Below are 19,435 nucleotides of genomic sequence, written 5' to 3' on the forward strand. Positions count from 1 at the left end.
GTCTCTTTACCTGTATTTGTATTACAGCTACGTAAAGGTAAAGAGAAATGAGGCAGGGCTTTATCCTCATTTAAATGACTGCACAATATATTAGATCAAAATAGAGGCTCATTTATATACATGGAAACAGGTGTGGTCATTTCATTTTCACTGATCAATTTTTATGAACAATACATAATAGTTTTAAATGATTAAGGTTGTTTTTTTTTTTATCCTTACCCCTTCAGAGAGAGGATTTATTTAATGCTGTCGAGTGCAGAAGGAGCACAGGAATAGTTTTCAGTTGCCTGCCATTCTGCAGAGAGGCATACTGGGTTGAGTTTCTGGGGTGAGGTTTTTGTTTGGGTTTTTTTCTTTTAGAGAGGTTGACCAAATTGGAATTGTGAAAAGACTTACAGATTGTATTTTTTTATATAGTTCTTTAAATATGGTTGAATGCAACCTAGTTCTAAGATTTTGAATGTTTTTGCAAGATGAAAGTCTGTAATTTAACATTGGTATCTTTTTGGGATACTTGAAGGATATTGTTAGGGTTTAATTGCTTAAAAGACATAATAAATCGGGGTATCTGCATTTCAATATATTGTGTCCTGTAGTGGAGAATAACAATATTAAAAGACAAATAGTGATTACTTCTCTGAATTAGTTTGCTGACTTGAAGAGCGGAGCTGTCTTAATTGAAGAACATGAAATATCTTTCTGCCTACATATACCCTATATCATCATACTTCTCCCTGGAGAAGAATATGAGGATAAAGAGGAAGCTAGAGTACATGAAATACAATCTTGAGAATCCTAAACCGATTATACTAAAGTACAGAAAAGTCTCTCTCATTTCTTTAGTTGTTGGCTGTTGAAGGGATTGTGTTGTTACTGCCTAATATTTTTCCTTGTTGTTGATACATGAATATTCCTAATGGGTATTGCAGTTTACATTTTTTACAAATCAGTATGTAAATTTGAAATTAATATAGTATATTTCAGAGAATGTAGATACAAAATAGTTTTTTTCTGGTAAATGATGTTGGATTACTGCATACTGTTCAAAATCTTTTTCCTAGTTTCTTCATGTAGAGTTTCTCCATCTGTTATAAGTTTTATTTATGGCCTCTTCTGTTATGAAATAAAGTCAGACTTAAAGGACTCTTTAAGTCCAGCTTGCAGGTTCATATATGCAGATCTTCACAGATATGTATAAACAGTTTTCTATACTTATAGTAAATCCCATAGGTTCATAATCTATGACTACGGTGATAAATTAGTAGCTACATCTCCCATACGTACTAGGTTTCTGTACTGTGTATTCTGTTTTGTACTTCAGCAGTAGAGTTGGTAGGCACACTTTTGAAAAAATATGGTGTTGCTGATGGGTGGTAGCTTGCCTAGGAAGAGCAGAGACCACTGGATCCTACTCTTTGCTTTACTTCTATCTTGCATTTGTAAGAAAAGGGAGAGCTCAGATAGAAGGTTCTCCCTAAGCAGGTGCAGCAAGGAGACTAAGTATACTACCTTTTGAACTTCAAATGTTGGCAGATGCACATTAACGCAAGATGGACGTTGCCATGGTGGCTGTGGCTTATTTAAGAGTCTTTTAATTGCTGACTTATATTACTAGCTCTTCAGTTTATCAAGAGTTTCTTTTGTAAAAGAGGTAAAATCAGTGCATAGACATGACATTAGGGGTAATGAGTATGCAGTAAAAAAGTGGAATGTTGCACAGTCACTATACACAGATGATAGCTATTTCTATTTATATGCGTGTCTTCTTATTTAAAACTTGCTATTGCAAATTGTCAGAATTAGTTGGCATTACTTTTCTATTCTGTTGCCTTAAAATATGGTAGTTACTTATTAAGGAAATACTATTAGTATGTGTTCAAAGATTTCTGTGTGATGCAGAGACCACATACTCGATAGATAAGGAACATTCTTATGAGAGTGAGTCAGAATTTATTCTTTCAAAATTTCTTACAATTCTGTTGTTTTAAACATATTTGGGCAATAAAATTTTAACTGTCATTTTCTGCTGCTTATAGAAAAGAATCATATCAAGAACACCTCATTGATGTGAATGGGTTTGAAATACAATCCCACACTTAATAATTTTGAAATATAAAATAGGAGTATATGAGGTACTGTCCCTTAATTTCTTTGTAGTTGAATAATAGAAGGGAAAGGAGATTGTGTAATCAAAGGGATTTATTTTTATGGTTTACCTCAGCTGACTAGAACATGGGGTTTTTTTCTTTGGTTCCGTTCCCCTCCCCCCCCGGTTTTGGTTTTCTTTTTCATGCTTTTCCCTTTCATTGTAGTTTCCATTCTATTATATTGCTGTTTTAAGTGTTTCCTGCTAAATGCAATTAATAGCCTAATGCCATTTTGTGTGAAAATTGCATGACTAAATTCAGTTAATGTTTCTTAACGCAAAACTATTTTTTCAGACTGAGAACATAAACCACAAAATCTTTCGAGAGAAATGTCTATTATGATGATAGGCATTCTGAGATTATTCTTCTGTAACTAATCCAATCATGGCCTTTAATTTTTTTATTCTAATATTTAAGCGTGCTGATGATATTTCAAGTTCACTGTCAGATACTACACTGCTTGTACACTTTTTCGGCAAGAAAGGAAAAGCTGAACTGAACTTTGAAGATTTTTATAGGTGAGTCCCAACTTTATCAATTCCTGTAAACTACACTTGCCTACTTGGTCTAATTAGTATGTATTATATTACTATACTGTATTATATTACTCAGACATGCATGAAGTTTATGTTCCCTTTGTGTGTGTATTATATGTGCAAAGAACAAAATAAATCAGTAAGTCTACCAACAGAAAAAATCCTGTACTACTGCTGCTGCCACATTTGCAGATTTGTTTAGCACTCATGTACATAGTTGGTTTGGGGTCAAAAGATTGTACTTCAGCCTGTCTTTATTGTATACAGGAACTCTTCGTAAATTTTCATTAATTTTCTTCCCCTGTTTTTCAGTGCTTTGAAAAAAACTTTGTGTGCATCTCTAGTCTTAGGGACATGTATAAATGTGAGGATTTTTCTGAGTGTGTAGGCACCTTAGAACAACCTCCTTTGGGAAGAAGTGAAAACACAGTGGAAGCTATCGGCTTAATTATTACACCAGTTAAAACAGTTTAAAAATATAGGGAGAGTGCCATAAAAACAAAGCCATAAAACTGTTTCTGTGTAATTGATGGATACTGTATTTACTTAAATATTAGTAAATACTCCCAATACCTATTGTCTTTATAGCTGTCACTTAACTGTGCATTCTAATCAATCAGATGTTTGTAAAATAATTAAAATTATGTTATCAAAAGTATTCAGTATTTCACATAATATTAAAAACTGTGTCATTAAGTGAAATCGTGATGCAAGTTCAAAACAACCACCAGAAAAGATGGTACTTTTTCAAAAGGCATCTAGTTAAAATATCCATCTATTGCTCTAAGATGTTGTGAATGCTAAAAAGGTAAAAACCTAGGAGATGCATTCTAGTGTAAAAGAGGGAGCTATCAAGTTTGATTCAGTGCTGCTTTACTAGCTCAGAAAAATCATTAAACTATAGATTGGTGAGGGAAATACTGTTGTATGTTTACCTTGCGCTTATATTTTTGCTGAGACATCCTTTTGATTTTAACTCTTTGTAGTTCCTGGAAGTCAAGTTATGTATTGGTAAGGAGTGTTGCAGACAATGTCTACAGGATGGGAACCTTTGTGAATCTCTTAACAAGGAAGTTACAGGTTGACAGTCAGATAAGCTCCCAGTGCAGTACTGTGACTAGAGAGCTAATTCCATCCTTGGGCTTTATAACTAGAACATCAAGCAGAATAAGGGAAGTTATATTTCCTGTTTATGTGTAGCTGTTTTTATACTTAACCCAGTTTTGGTGTCCAGAATATACTAAATCTGTTGTTAATCAGAAGAATTTAAAGAAATATTGTAAGAAGAGTGAAAAATTAAAAAAAAAAAAAAGGTTAGATTGAAAGCACATGAATAGTACAAATCTAAGGTACTACTACTTCCTCATATTTATGTTTGTGCTTACAGATTTATGGATAACCTACAGACGGAAGTTCTAGAGATAGAATTCCTTTCCTACTCTAACGGGATGAACACCATTAGTGAGGAGGACTTTGCCCATATTCTTTTGAGGTATACAAATGTGGAAAATACATCAAGTTACCTGGAAAACATGCGCTGCAGGATTCCTGAAGAAAAGGTAATTGTTTAGCTACAAGGACAGCAGTGGGCCACAGCACCCAGTCCCAGTGTCATTTACAGGAAAACATAGCCTTGTTGGACTGAATGTGATTCTGTCACTAAATTAATTGGCACCAGGATTTTATTATGATCATAAACTGTCTCATGTTTTTCAGATTGCATCCTGAATAAAATGTAGAAGAGTAAATAGCAGAGAATTATGTTCCATAGGGTTTAGGTAGTAATGTTTTTGAAGTTTAGGTAACAAAGCTCTGTATTACATGAATATTCAGTTTAAGCAGGAGGAACCATAAGACTTGAAAAAGAAGCATTTTTTAGCAATGAGGGGTTATTTTTTTCTTCTGTTTTGCACGGCCACTGGAATAACACCTCTTCAGAAATAATTGACATTCTTTGTCTAGTTGTTTTATAGTCTTAATAATGGATCACAGCTATATAATTGTTGATGGGTATGTAGTTCTTACTAATTGCTGAAGAGAGAAAAGATAATAAAAACAGTAAAGGTCATGAGTTCCTTCGTTTAACAACCAGTGTGTTGTCGGATGTATACCTGAGAGAAAAGCAGTGGCAACTATGTATCAATGGTAATCAGTAGGATAATGTTAAAAGTAGCCCTTCAAATACAGGATGTTTTGGATATACTCCTTTTGTTTGTGTTGGAAAGATTGATGTTTCCTAGAAATGTAACTCTTTGAATAGCTATATATTTTAGTAGCATTGACAGCAGAGCTTGTGAAGAAAAGTAAAAATCAGTTTGTACAGTTTTGGTTTGGTTTTGGGTTGTGTTTTGTTTGGTTGGTTTTTCTTTTTTTCCCTGAGGAATTCCATTGTAATTTCAGTCTACAGAGGAAGTAAGTTCAGTCAGCTGACCTGGTAGAAGCATACCTCAAAAATAAACAGCTTTCTGTTCAAGTAGCTGGATTTTCTTATTCTTGTTGTGATTGAACAGCAAGTAGGTCCACTGAGAGGGTGAATGTAGCTGGGGAATAGAAAGGGAAAGCACCAGATTTAAGATGAAGTGGTAAGATTGGGACCTGTAAAAGATCTGTGCAGCATTCAATATTCAAAGCCAAGACAGTGCACCAGAAGTGGTATAAAACTCTTTTTGCGTGATTTGCAGATATGGTTTGTTTTTTTTTTGTTTTGTTTAGGGTGGAATGAAGATTTCCATATATATGGGAATCTGGAAAAAATATGTTTTGGGACTTGTATAGCAATGACATCTTAGGCAACTGAAAAATTAGAGTCATAGGTGTACAGAAATACTTTGAATGGCAAAAGTTGAATAAGTAAATATAAATATAGACACTTGTCTTTTAAACCAGGGAAGTAGTCTTGGAAGTTCATCTGTTATGTCTTCCAATGCCACTATTCTGATGGCAAGCCTTCCACAGTAGTTTCCTCTTTTTGATCTCTTGTGGGACCAAGGAATACTTCCACCAGAAAGCTGTGACACACCATTACAGGTTTGCTTATGCTGCATTCTGGGAATACCCTGGCACTTGACCAGTAACATACATCAATATGTCATACGCTATACCTCCCATAAGTGAAAAAAGATGTTGCCATTTTTCGTAGCTTCTTATCACTGGCTTGGTAAACACATTGTCAGTACAGTGGAAAAAGTAAATTCCCAGACTTTTGAGAATGGGACTTTGCATCTTACTGCCATGGAGGCGTTGTTCATATATTTGCACTTTTTTACACTTGTAAAAACATTATAATTTGAAAATTATAAAATATGTGCTCTATTTTGTTGCACTGATATGCTGCAATACTAATAAAAACTAGGGATTCCATTTAGAAGAAAAATTAGTCTAGCCTGTGAAGTAATAGGCAGCTACTCTCACAGTTGGCGATGTTAATCTTCCGTGGTGCTATATGTAGAAGCCTCTAAAGCAACACGAGGATTATTTGGCGTAGTGCAGTCATATTAAAATGTTCAAATGGCATGCTGCCTGCTCACAGGATGGTTTCTCCTTTTGCTAACTAGATGCCAAGCAGTGATTCATTTAAGCTGGCATCTTGGATTGCTACAAATAACAGCTCCTAAAGAAAGTCTGTGCATTTTTAACAGCATTGGCAGGCATGTGTAACTGCAAGGTTTATGTATTCAGTTGTCATCACTGCTGATAACTCTTCTGGTGCATATTGTGTTTCCATTTTTTAGGGTATCACATTTGACGAGTTTAGATCATTTTTCCAATTCTTGAACAACCTAGAAGACTTTACAATTGCGATGCAAATGTATAATTTTGCAAGTCGTTCCATAGGTCAGGGTAAGTATATTCGTATAAAAATTTGTTGATACACAACTGTTGACAAAACTACAAAAATGCTTTGGAATTCCTAGTTTGTACTTTTAATGTCTCAGGTAAATGGCTAAAAAGGCTAGGACTCCAGCTTTGAAAGGAAAAGTCTCAGTTATATCATAAGAGGTATGATAAAGGTTTACAAAGTCATATAAGGCCTGGATAAACTGAATGCAGAATAGTTAGTCACCACATCCTACAATGTAAGATTTAGGAGACACTTGATGACACCAATAAGAGATCAGTTTGAAGCAAACTCAAGCATTTCTTTACACAGTGGGCATCTGGAACCTGACCTCCTACAAATGTTGTAGTAGGAAATGGTGTCGGTCTGAAGAGGGATTAGACAGATTTTTGAACAAACCAGTAAGTGGGTGCTGAAAGAACTAGGCAGGTATCTTCTGACTAAAATCATTAATAACAATAGCTAAGATGGTTGGGGAGTGCAGGTGAACAGTACATAAACCGGTCAGACTTGTGTGCTGTCTTCACGTGGCATCCTCATGGGCCTGACACAGTCACACAAACATTATCCTACTTCATGTGGCCTTACCAAAGGACTATACTGATTTCTGTTCTGTTTTCAGATGGCAATTAAGTGGATGCCATTGGTATATATGTAGCGTAAGTTTAATTATGATACTCTAATTTTGTTATTACACATAGTATATGGGCTCTTATCTTTTGTATAATTGGTACCAATTAAACAGCATTTTATATCAGTTGAGAACTACTTGGTTTAGAACTCTGAAATTCAATCCTAATTTTCACATTTTCTTTTTTTTTTGACTGCTTAAATGTAAAAACTCAAGTTTACTTGTATTTCATAATATGTTGTCACAAAGGACAATTAAATTAATTCTGTTTTGTTCTTTCTTCTGATGTTCTCTTTATGCAGATGAATTCAAACGTGCTGTGTATGTAGCCACAGGTGTGAAGCTTTCACCACATTTGGTGAACACTGTGTTCAAGATTTTTGATGTTGACAAAGACGACCAGTTGAGTTACAAAGAATTTATTGGCATTATGAAAGACAGACTCAATCGAGGGTTTAGGGTAAGTATTCTTATAGTTATCTTAGTTGACTTTACTACTTCCGCTATATACTTTAGCACCTGTAGTACCAGTATGTTGCAAATAGTATGCATGTTTAAAGGCATATGTTTTATAGAAATCTGGATCAGTATATAAGATAAATTCCTTCTTAAATTCTTGACTTTTTTGTTAGGAAGCAATACATAGAGTACCTTTATAGTACACGACCTAAATTGGAAATGGGAAATCCTCTGCATACTGTTGCTTCTTTGGTGTTGTATGATTGATAGATAGACATTAAGAATTTTGACAAGGGTATCTATAATGACTGGGTTGTTTGCAGGGAAAAGAGAGTCTGTCTCTCTTGAACTCTGGCAGTTTATTTAAAGGGTAGCCTCTTCTAAAACATTATTTAAAGTACCAAGTGTTGATAATGACTGTCGAAAAGAGTTGCAGCAGAAGATAGTTTTAATTTTCAAATAAACAATTGCTGCACAACGCTATATTCTAGTTCAAAGATGCTTTTGATAATTTACCCATCTGTCTTATATATTGAGGGCTGGAAGTCACTTGCAGAAACTTTTCATAGGGAACAGCTCTTAAATCATACGTTTTAGGTGAATGTATAGGCCTTGCTGCCATCTTCAGGTTCTGTGTAGTACAGGAGAATTTTGTAGTAGCAGAAAATTTTTCATTGGAATGTGATCAATAAAAGTCACTTTTTCTTTTCTTCACATGGCAGGTGTTAACATTTTTTTACCAAATGTAAAATGGTGTTGTTCCTGACAACATAATCACTTAGAAATAAATCTGAAACACTATCATACTTCTTGAATTCACATTCCAGTATGTTACTTCTGTATTATAATTTTACTCATTTTTAGTTAGCTTCTTCAATATAATTTTAGAACTTTTTGTGAAGTTGTGTTGAGTCTAATAGTCTACTTGTTATTGTAATATTATGATCAAACGTAAAGTGCATTTGTAACAAACTTATTTCTTTGTTGGTCCTCAGTTCCTTTTATTATGGTGTGGGAATGATGATTGTTTCGTAACTTGTTTCAAGATGTTCAGCTGTATGTTTTAATTGTTTACTAATTGTAAGTGTGCAGTGTATGTTTAATTTAACAAGAAAACAGTCTGCTTACTAAGTAATTCTTGTAAATGTATTACATGTTTCTATTTCACAAAATGCATGACAGAAATCAGGTATAATCCTGAAGAATCTGTATCATCCAGCACTGTTCAGTCTTTTGCATGTGTCTTTCTTTTGCATAGGCCACTATAAAGCATTCCAGTGGCCTGTAAAAGAACTGTAAAGAATAGCCAAGGATGTACAGAAGAATAGCACCCTCTTTCATAACTGAAATGTCTAATTTTGGTTGGATATGAGATCTCCTGGTTTGCACAGGAGATGATAACCTGTAATTCAGTTATATTCAGACATGCCTACATGCATATTTGTTAGATTAGTCACAAAAATGGATTCCCTTCACTAATCATTAGTAGTCCAGGACAATTACAGTACCAAAATTAAGAATTAACAATTTCCAGTAGGTTTTCTTTAAGTGTCACGCAAATGCAATTTTTCCAAGAGTGGGTAGTAGTAAAAACTGCAAAAATTTGCCTTTTCTTAGTTTAATATACTAAAAAAATACAGTATTTTTAATATACTAATCATATTAGTGTAATTAGTATGATTAGTGTAATTACTACAATTATACTAATTACTAGTATATTCCATTTAATTAATTATGCTAATTACTAGTATATTCAGTTTAATAAACACCCCTTTCCAACCCCAATTTTGCTTTAGAATGAAAAGAAGAAAACACCTAAGAACCTATTGCCCAGAACAAATTGGTGAAAAGCACCATTAATTACTTTCTATTCTTTGTACATTAGAAGTTGCATAGCATTTAGCTTGGCCAGAACAAGTAAAATTTATGCTCTTACTCCTCCATTGTGGTGGCTCAAGTGTTGTCTTGTTCCAAATTAAAACTAACAAATCATTAACCTTTTTTTGTTAATAACTGTGTTTCGAATCCATATTAAGATTGATCAGTTCTGTTACACAGATAAAAGAACATTATAGCCTCTGTCTATGCAGTATTTTGTAGCAACATGGAAATTTTTACCATGAGAAATTGGAGCCTGTTTATAAAGTGTAAACACCCAATTTTAATGTTAAGTACCTTACAATTAATGTCTGCCGAAATCATTGTAGTCTTTTATTACCACTCTAAAAACATCTAAAACTAACAGTTTAAAACAGGCCTATAATTTGAAGTATGATTTTAAAATTACCATCTTATACTTAGTAATTCAACTTTTTAAAAAAGTTGTTTTACTGAAATGTTTTCCCAGAAGAAACTGGAGCTTGGTTACTAGGGCCATGTATTTTGTAGTTATATAATCTGACTACAGCAAATGTATTTAAGAGCAAAGTTTTGCACAAGTCCAATGAAACTGGAATTCTGAAGGGTCCTTTTTGAAAGCTCAGCCATAGACCTGAGATCAGGTACTACCCCTTATAGGAACATAATAAACACTCATATTTTAGCTATGATTTGGGATATGAAAATGTCTTAAAGAGTTTATCAAATTAAATTTCTTCTTTTCTGGAATATTGTATTATAATCTGAAACCTTTTGATTTTAGTAGTTTGAAACAAACTAATATATTAAGCTGCCATCAAGCGGTCAATCAGAGTATTGCCATAAACTTATTAAAGTGTGCAGAAATTAAAAGCTTTATTTTTGCCTGATGTTTGGTTTAAAACAGTGATTTCATGTCTTTTTTTATTTAAAAATATATATGAAGATTCCCTTTCCTTTATAAATTCAAATTTTAAACTGAATTATTTGGAACATGATTAAATGATAAATGTTTTACCTAGCACAAACTATACTGTATCTTCTAGCTATTCATCACTTAAAGCCATTTTTTTTGTATTTTCATGTTACTGTTGTCTTATGCTTACCTCTGGCTGCCTTCACATGTTGTCTGCATCTGCACACTTCTCCATCTTCTGCTCCACAGGGCTACAAACCTATACAGAGGTATACTACTTTCAAATCCTGCGTGAGGAAGGAACTCTATAGCAGATAAATGACGGTATGTGTTAGCCGCCCAGTCTGAGTGTGCTGGCATGCTTGCAGGAATGGCTGAATGTTAAACTGTCCCTGTTTTGTTTCCCATTCCAAAATGCAGGAATAGGTTATCTGAGTGTAAGCAGTGTAGTAGCTCAAAGTGTCACATAGTTTTGACTGAAGCAATAGAATTTTGTTCTGGAGTTGGCAATAACTGACTTGCACTGTCACTGTTTTGTAAGCCACCTGCGATTCTGTACTATGTTTGAAATAAGGAAAAGTATTCTTTCATGGTCTCTGTTGCTGTTTTCCATCTGTCCTGTGACCACTTTATAAGTAATTTCTCGGGTACCTGTAGCTAAGAAGTATTTAGCAGTGAAGACCACAGAGGCAGATTTTTCTTCTTGAGAGACTGTTAGTAACTTGTTTCTAGTTTTATTTAGACTTTTGGAAGCATTAATATGGTTTTAGCTCAATTAATGCTATACCAGCAGTTTTCAAAAATCAGCATCACCATGGCTGTTTCTGCCTATCCACTACATGAATATTATTCTTACAAGTAGGCTGTACTGAGGGTTTCAGTGTAAAAACTGGGGTGTGAATATTCTGTAGCCAGAACTGTAACTGTTTGGCACATGGTGGACGCAGAAGAAATGCGGTAGTAGACATTTCTCTCACATAAAGTGAGAGTTTGCTCCTTTGCAATTTAAGGTTTTGGTGCCAGCAAATTTTTCCTGTTTATATTTGCAGTAGTTGCTACAAAGGCTGTTAAGAGCTAACAAAGAGATGTATGCCATGACAAGCAAGGCCTCATGGCTCGTGGTCTCGTGTGAGTGGACCTCATGGGGTAGTCAGCACATCTCGTGCTCCTGAGCCAGGAGGGTTTGACTGTCATCAAGCCTAATAAAATTAGCTTGGTGACAAAAAGAGAAACTGTGGTAAAAGCATCAGGTTACATACATCAACAGCTTGACAGAGATCTGAATTCAGGCCATAAATTAATTCACATTTTGAGATGGTGTAAACAGGGAAAAAAATGCACAGCAGAGATTCATAAAGGCAGATTTTGTTCACTCTGTATAAAGTCATTCTCAAGAAAAAAAGATCAAAGTTAAATAATAGTATGTCTACACTATGCACTGGGAGGCAGAGAACCAAGGTGAGTTCTCACAGCACAGACATGGCTACAGGGAGCCTCATTGACATAGTGTAGAGGTCGCTGGTTGTATATTTTGCTCTTTTTCCCACCTGGAGCTCCTGGATGCTGTTAAGAAAAATGCTTCTTCTACCTAAGCTTCCTTGTGTAGGTCTGCATCAGATACCTATTACCTGTGCCATGAAGAATACAGTGTAAGCCTTGTTGACTTATATAGTATTCTTTCTTCCCTGCTGACACATTAGTTGGCTACTGCTCTTCACTGGAGCAACTGCTTCTTGTCTGTTATCATGAGTTATAGTCACATACTCAGTTCTTAGCTATTACGAGTTTCATTTTGTGCAAAACGTTACATAACGTAGAATCATAAAATAGTTAGGGCTGGAAAGGACCTTGAGTTCATCTAGTTCCAACCCCCCTGCCATGGGCAGAGACACCTCACACTAAACTATGTCACTCAAGACTCCATCCAACTGGCTTTGAACACTGCCAGGGATGGAATATTCACAACTTCCTTGGGCAACCCATTGAAGTGTTTCTTCAGATTTGTTGTAAACTTTAAAGTGTCAGTTAATGCTATGGAAACTTTAGCCAAAACACGTGTGAGGTGATTTGGTGTTAGTTACTGCTAAGGAGGAGAACAGAAGTAGTCCTGTCTTTGCCATACAGTGTGGAGGGAAAGTGGATTTACATCACTCTAGAAAAAAAATATTTTCCATTTAGTTTATAAATTGAAAAGATAATAAAGATTGAATTGTTGTAGATTTGAAATTGAACAATTTTGGTTGGGTAATTAAATTTCCATTTGATGTACACAGAAACATAAATGTATATGAAATACAAAAACCTGCTGCACCTGCATCCCAAAGTTAGGTCCAGTACAATTACTATTAAATTTACTTTGTTCCCCATATAAATGTACAGCTCATTGGGCTTTGATGTACTTTATGTGGTAAACGTAGAACTCTGATGAGAGATTAAGATGCTTGGCATATGTACCACAGATTACACTATACTTTGAATCTGCACCCTGAAAAGTGACATACAGCAGATTGTGCTGTACATTACATATCTCCATATTGAACTAACTCAATTTACTTCACAGTGTAAAGCATGTTATACCCTTGTAATAAATAATGAAAATCTCTCCTTGGGGAACAACTGTACAAAGCTCTGTGTGGTCCAAACACCTGGCGGCGTTCTCAGAGAGCTTGTCTTTCCTCATTGCTCTCCATGCAGAGCACATAGCCTGACTCAGCATCAGCAGGTGCTCCTTTGCATACACTGCAGGGAGAACAGAAGTAAACGTGTTAGTAGAGAAATTCCTGCCAGAGCAAAGAGGAGAGCTCCACTTTGAATGTTTTATGGAAGGGAAATTTCTAACAAAGCCCTTTCAGAGTTCATTTCTGAAAAAGGCTGCTAGTGGCCAACTTTAGGAGACATTCAGGTCTGTCTGAAAGTCCTATTTGTGTGCTCAGTAGCTGCAGTAATTTTCATTTTGTTGACTTCTGAAGTATTTAAAGTAACTATTACGCCACAAATATATATCTAGAAATTAAGTTGTATGTCCCAGTAATTCCCCCAAAATCTTAAGATTTTTGCATTAAAATATCTCTTTTCTAGATGTTCTCAATTTTGTGGGGGTTCTAAATTTTTTGATTAAAGGTTTTTAGAAAATAATAGTTAATAGCTAAAAATAGTATCTTGGGACTGATTGAGGAAGGAAATGTCATTTTGGGAAAGACCTGAAAGACTGAAGCATGGATTCAGAACCTCATTTCAGGACATGTTTCAATAATAAATTGCTGTCTTCTGTAAATATTTCATTAAGTCAAGTGAGATTAAATTTGTCATGTAGTTATTATTTTGAAAGCTTGTAATTTCCATACTTCTCTAGTTCACAGTAGTTGAATGCATCTGGTATAAGATCTTAAAAATAAACCCCAAACCTGAAGAGGCTGTTGCTTTTGTCTTTAAATCTGATGAAGTGAGAAGTGTGTGGTAGGCATGCCTTACTGACTCATCTTACAAATGTAACTGGAAATTACAGAACCCAGACTTCTCATTCTAAACCTGCCGAGAACTTTAAAAAACACACCTGTGTACAGTGAGAGGAAAATGTTCCAGTGAAATGTGAAAGCATTGCAGACTGTGGACAAAATATTCTTTCTATGGATTTGGTACACTACATGTGGATACAACAGTGCATACATTAGAAATAAGTAGACAAACAGTTAATATACTCCAGTGTTTCTCTTAATGATTTTCATGAACATTTGTCTGAACCTTTCTCATAAAAAAAAATAATGCATGTACTAAAGCACTGCTTAATTAACTGAATGTGATTTTGTTAAATAATGCAATGCATTTTGCAAGTAATGCTTTTTTTTCATAAGACTATAAATCTCAATGAAATTATGTGTTCATGTAAGTACTGTTTCTAATATTTCATGTAAAGTCTGGATTATATACTGCTGTGGTTTAGTTTGTTTTCTGAATCTTTACAACTTCTCTATAATATTCTGTGTTTTTTAATTATATGAGTGATGAGAGTAAGTGGATATAGGCTTCAGTCTCTTAATGGGCAGGTTTATTGTACTGCAGTATTGCAGTATTTCTAACATCTTAGTTCAGTCAGACCAAGCTATCAGACAATCTCTCACCTGGTTTTGGTGAGATAGCGTTCATTTTTTTCCTGTTCTGGTGGGGTTTTCTTCCCAGTTCTCTCTCCCATCCCACTGAAGGGGCTGGGAGCAAGCTAAGCGCTTTGTAGCGTTTAGCTGCCTGCCAAATTAAGCCTCCAGATAATGGACTTAAATTGTAATCCATTTTAGGAATTGAAATTGCTTGTAAATGCATCTGACTTACCTATAGCAATTGCAATCCCTATTCCTCCCTTAGCTTCTTTCCCTAGTTGCTTTAATAGTCTCTCTCCATCTTTTGATACTTACTATCAAAATAAGCTTGTGAAGTTAGGAATAGTGGAAGAAATAAGGAGATCCAGTGATAACTATGGATAGCATAGCATCCAGTGAATCTTCCAGGCCAGCCTTTGGCCAGTATTCCTCTCCACTCAGTGGGCATTCATTAACAGTGCTGAACCACAATGCAGTTTAGGATTAAGGTAATCCAGTTTAATAATACATATTGTGTTTGACTTCTGTTGATGCCTCAGTTTCATGAACACAGTAATTTTCTATGCTTTTTTATTTTGGTGTTATAGGTGACCTTTTTAGTACAGTGTCAATACAAAGAAGCAAGAAACAAAACTAGAGACAGCAGGACATATCTGAATAAAAAGGAAATCCTTTCTTGCAACTTTTAATATAAATAGGCTATTTGTTGAATGATAACTGTGTGCTGTGAGGTGAGGATGCATTTTGAATACTTAACCTGTGAATGAATTTATAACCCTCATTTTACAGAAGTACTTTTGAGCTATAGAAGTATTTGATCTTCATGATTTTAATATTAAAACCTACATTAGTGTGTATGAGTCTGAGTAAAATTTAATGGAGTATTAAGGAATTTAATGAACAATATCTTTTTCCAATTGTACGTTTTTCACTTTTCATAGGAGACTCCAAAATACGGTTGGAAGGAATATTACTCTTGCGTGATGACTGTAACCAGTGAACACCTCAGAGATCTGTGGAAGCAGTTTCGGAGACGAGATATGCTGAGATAAAGGAAGAAAGAATGATTATCTGCACTGGCTAACTATTTATCTCTATGAATTCCTGATGAAGAACAAACTAACCCAGGTGAATCGTGAATCTTACAGCTGCAGTAGAAAACACAGGACTTCTTTTCCACTCAAGTCTAGTGATCATCAACTCTTACAACTGCTTTTTCAGTATGTATTTTATTTAATTGATGAACTATCACGATTGGCAGAAATCTTTTTCTTAAGAACGTTTTGAATATTTTTTATTATTTTGAGATAAATTTGCAATTTAAAGGAAAAGATAAATAAGTTTCACACCTGGGTAGGCAAATGTGGCAATGAAGAGAAACTGCAGCAGCTTAGACTGTGAATTTTCTTTCAGAAGAGCACTATGAAAAGTTTGTGCAAAATTGGCAATGAGAATGCATTAAGTAGCATAACAGCTGTGTACGAGTTGAATGTACAAATGAAACTCTTAGAAGCTATTATTTTAAAAAGAGTAAAGCTGTTATGGTTATAATGTGAATGATAGGTATTTACCTAGGAAAGGTACTGTATGGACTCTGTTCAGATTCTCCAGGTCTTACTATTACATTCAGTAACTTATCCTTTTAAAAACATAGTATAGATTTTAAGATGTCTTATGAGCAGTATGTCAAAAAATCAGAATGTTCATGTTAAGTAATACACACTTTGTAATACTACGAATTTTATTGCCATACATATAAATTCACTGTTGTATTTCTGGTAGAGTAAAACTTCATGTGTTTCTTGTGAATAGTGCACTTTTCTATGAAGTGGCACTGAGTAGAAATTACAGCTGTCTAATTTGCTACTCTGGAATGCAGTGTCTGGAAAATAGATAATAACTTGTGCTTGTGTCAAACAGCAAAGCAAAACAAAACATGAATGCATGCAACAGTACAGAGCAACACTAAGTAATATTATTTGAATATTACACATCAAATATTAGACCCAAATTAGGCTTTACAAAGGTCATGGAGACTACAGGCAGGCAGTAGCCACTATGCCCTTTCGTGCCCTGTAGGCTTAGATGTTACTGAAACAGTGGTAAAGATGCTGTTACATTTGTTTTTCATATTCTTGAAAGTTTTTTTTGCTGTCCAGCAGCATTTTTCCTTATTCATTTCAATATTATTTGTATGTGGTATCAATTAAACCCACAAAGGAATGAACACCTATTTCTTACATCCTTCTTGAAAAGGTTTGCTGGACGTTAAATAAGTCTGTACCTATTGAGGAATAATCTGTGCCTTGAAGTATTTCTAGCTGAATACACACAGACTAAAACTAATGTCAGTAAGTTGTTATCAGAAAGGCAAATATATAGTGGAGTCAGATAATTAAAATACAACCAAAATAATGGTTTTAAATCTTTTATTACTCAAAATGCATGAAAGCAAACTTTGCAAAATTCTGTTTAGTGCGCATGTTGCTCAAATACCATCTGATTATCATGTGAATAGAAAGGACGTATAGCACCTGTGTAAGTGCAGCTAAGTTTAGAAGTGCTTAATTTATAGTAAGATTTACTTCTGCTAAAAAATTAAAATGAGAAGGAAGGTGGGTTTTAAGAAATACCACACTGGGCATTTCAGAAAATAAAAATGTGCTACATGTGTCTTTCATCTGAGAAAAAGCTAGGTCAGAAAGCATTTGAAGGGTGCTTCTTTAAGTAATGTTTCATGCTAGTTGCTTACAAAATATCCACCTTGGTGTCATTAAACTACTGACAACAAGAAAATCAAATAAACTGGGGTAAAGGTTTTGAATTGATACAACAGAACACAGATAAGCTGCAATCGCTGTGTGATGATTTAGGGAACCAACTATATTCAATGTATCATCTTGGTACGCAGAACTGTCTCACTGCTTCGTGTCAGCATAGGCAAAACCCAGATTGCTACTTCAGTGATGAAGGACAAAAAAATGGAAGAAAAGTTAGGGAGTTATTGAAGGGGTTCACATCCTTCCTCTTCATTCACTACTGCCCAAGCACACCAATCCTCCCCTTGGAAGCAGCAGTACCATCACCATTTTGCTCCTCCACTGCTCTAAGCAATAATGCACTTTGCTTTTGTGGCTGGCTTGAGACAATTTTATCATTTTTATATGTATTTCCTAACTATAGTCACTTAATATAAAATAGAATGTGAAAGTGTCAGATTAGTTTTTAAGAGTATTTTTTCTCATGTTTAATAATGTTATTTAATATAAATATGAATGTGCATATAGTATTCTTGTTTATTTCTAAATAAATGCACTTGAAATTAATTTTCTTTGCAGTTTATATTCAATTTTTTTGTCTAAAAAACCTTTGCATAACATGAATGTGTAAGTGCTTTGAGTTAGAGCATCTCACCATCATAAAAAAACAGACTTGTTTGCTTCTTTTGGTCACTTATTTAAACAGCCTTGCTCTTCTGCCATGTAATTCGGTATAAAAGAGCTGGAAGTGCAAGGACAGAGGTGAAAAGAAGGCTGGGTGATGGGATATGCCATCTGCTGTAGAGGCACCCCTCAGATAGACAGCAGTCACTGTGCTCAATGAAACATTCCTCAAAATCTGCCAAATTCCTGGCAGCAGAGAAAACATGTATGCTGCAGCTAAATTCTGTTAAAAGTTGCATAAATGAAGGGCTTTTTTAAAACCAGCTCTTGTTAAGCTAAGAAAACTGTAATAAGGTAAGAAGATATTCAGAGGATGCTTTGGAGCTGCCTGCTGATGCCCAGACCTGCTGTAAATTGTAGTGAAATGGTAGCTATTAAACCTGGAGCTTTGGGTAGCTTTGTGATACCAACTTTTGCCTGAGCTCTGATGAATTCCTAGTTCCGGCAGAATATCCTGTACTGCAGGCTGTTCCCTGCTCATCTTCTTCTGGTGTTTAAGATTACCATGGCAGTTTCCCTTCTTGCACATTTTGGCAGTAAGTCAATATAAATTACTTCCATTGCAGATTCTTGTGTTGTAGGACATAGAAATTTATTAACCTGAGGAAAAAAAAAACATTATTTAACAGTGACTTGCAGCATATTATTGGTCATACTGCTGGGTTCTTATAGTTACATGGTTTCTTCATGTAAATATCAAGATAAGGATGCATTGAAATGGAAAAAAAAAGAAAAGGAGAGAGGAATTTTTCACTTTGATTTCACTTAATATTATTTACATAATGATGTCTCGCACTCCTGTCTCACCGAGGACATTCTGAAGACAGTTTCTAGCAGAAGGACTCCAGACTTATACTTGCAGAAGGAAAATAATCAGTCCAGAACCTCGCTATACAAAAATTAATCTGAAACTAATTTATAGCAATACCAAGTCTGAACTCCCTTAAAATCAAGCCAAAACTAGTAAGAGTGTTTTCTAATATATGTGAGATCTAAATATACAGTGTTTTTCCTTGTATCTGAAAATCCATGAAAGCATTTGGCACCCAAACCTGTCAGCAGATGGTGCCCTTGGATATCTTATGTTCTTTTTCATACACACAAAAATTAAATACACGAGGATCTGCTTTAATCTTGAATGGGTAATGTGATTTTTTTACCACTAGTTTTGACTCATAAATTCTTCCCACAGAGGAACATTATTATTAGCTAGGGACATTCCATGAAAGTGTTTGTGTCCACTTGAAAATTTTAATACAAAATACCTAATTTTGCATATATAAACATTCATAGAAACAGCAGCGTATTAAATGTGTTTAAGTTTTATTAATATGTTTCTATTTATTCAATATAAGCAAGTAAACTGGAGTTATTTATATGCCCATCCTAATAAAAACAAATATCATTGTAGAGGAACTTTTCCAGTTCCTGGTTCATAGCTGTCCACTGCAAATAACTTTTCATTTACAGTTTGCTTCTGACAATAGATTTAGAATCCTTCTTTTTAAGTAGCCATA

The 19,435-nt window shown here is 34.8% G+C and overlaps 1 protein-coding gene across 4 annotated transcripts in view; it reads left to right on the forward strand.

Annotated features, from left to right (window-relative positions):
* MICU3 (mitochondrial calcium uptake family member 3) overlaps nt 1–17,801 on the forward strand; it is a 53,886-nt gene extending 36,085 nt beyond the window's left edge. For 2 of the 4 annotated variants that reach the window (XM_061370975.1, XM_061370957.1), the window contains exons 10-14: nt 2,565–2,665; nt 4,071–4,242; nt 6,415–6,523; nt 7,455–7,612; nt 15,417–17,801. In XM_061370975.1, coding sequence (XP_061226959.1) covers nt 2,565–2,665; nt 4,071–4,242; nt 6,415–6,523; nt 7,455–7,612; nt 15,417–15,527 — 651 coding nt within the window. In that variant the 3' untranslated portion in view covers nt 15,528–17,801. Of the gene's footprint in view, nt 1–2,564; nt 2,666–4,070; nt 4,243–6,414; nt 6,524–7,454; nt 7,613–10,633; nt 10,709–15,062; nt 15,207–15,416 lie in introns of all 4 variants that reach the window. The other 2 variants (XR_009728072.1, XM_061370964.1) reach the window with 2 other exon arrangements.
* Nucleotides 17,802–19,435: the final 1,634 nt, after the last annotated feature.

This window comes from Neopsephotus bourkii, unplaced genomic scaffold, assembly GCF_033783945.1.
Source record: "Neopsephotus bourkii isolate Nb327-2 ecotype Australia unplaced genomic scaffold, CSIRO-AGI_Nbou_v1 NB_168, whole genome shotgun sequence".
NCBI classification, from domain to species: domain Eukaryota; kingdom Metazoa; phylum Chordata; class Aves; order Psittaciformes; family Psittacidae; genus Neopsephotus; species Neopsephotus bourkii.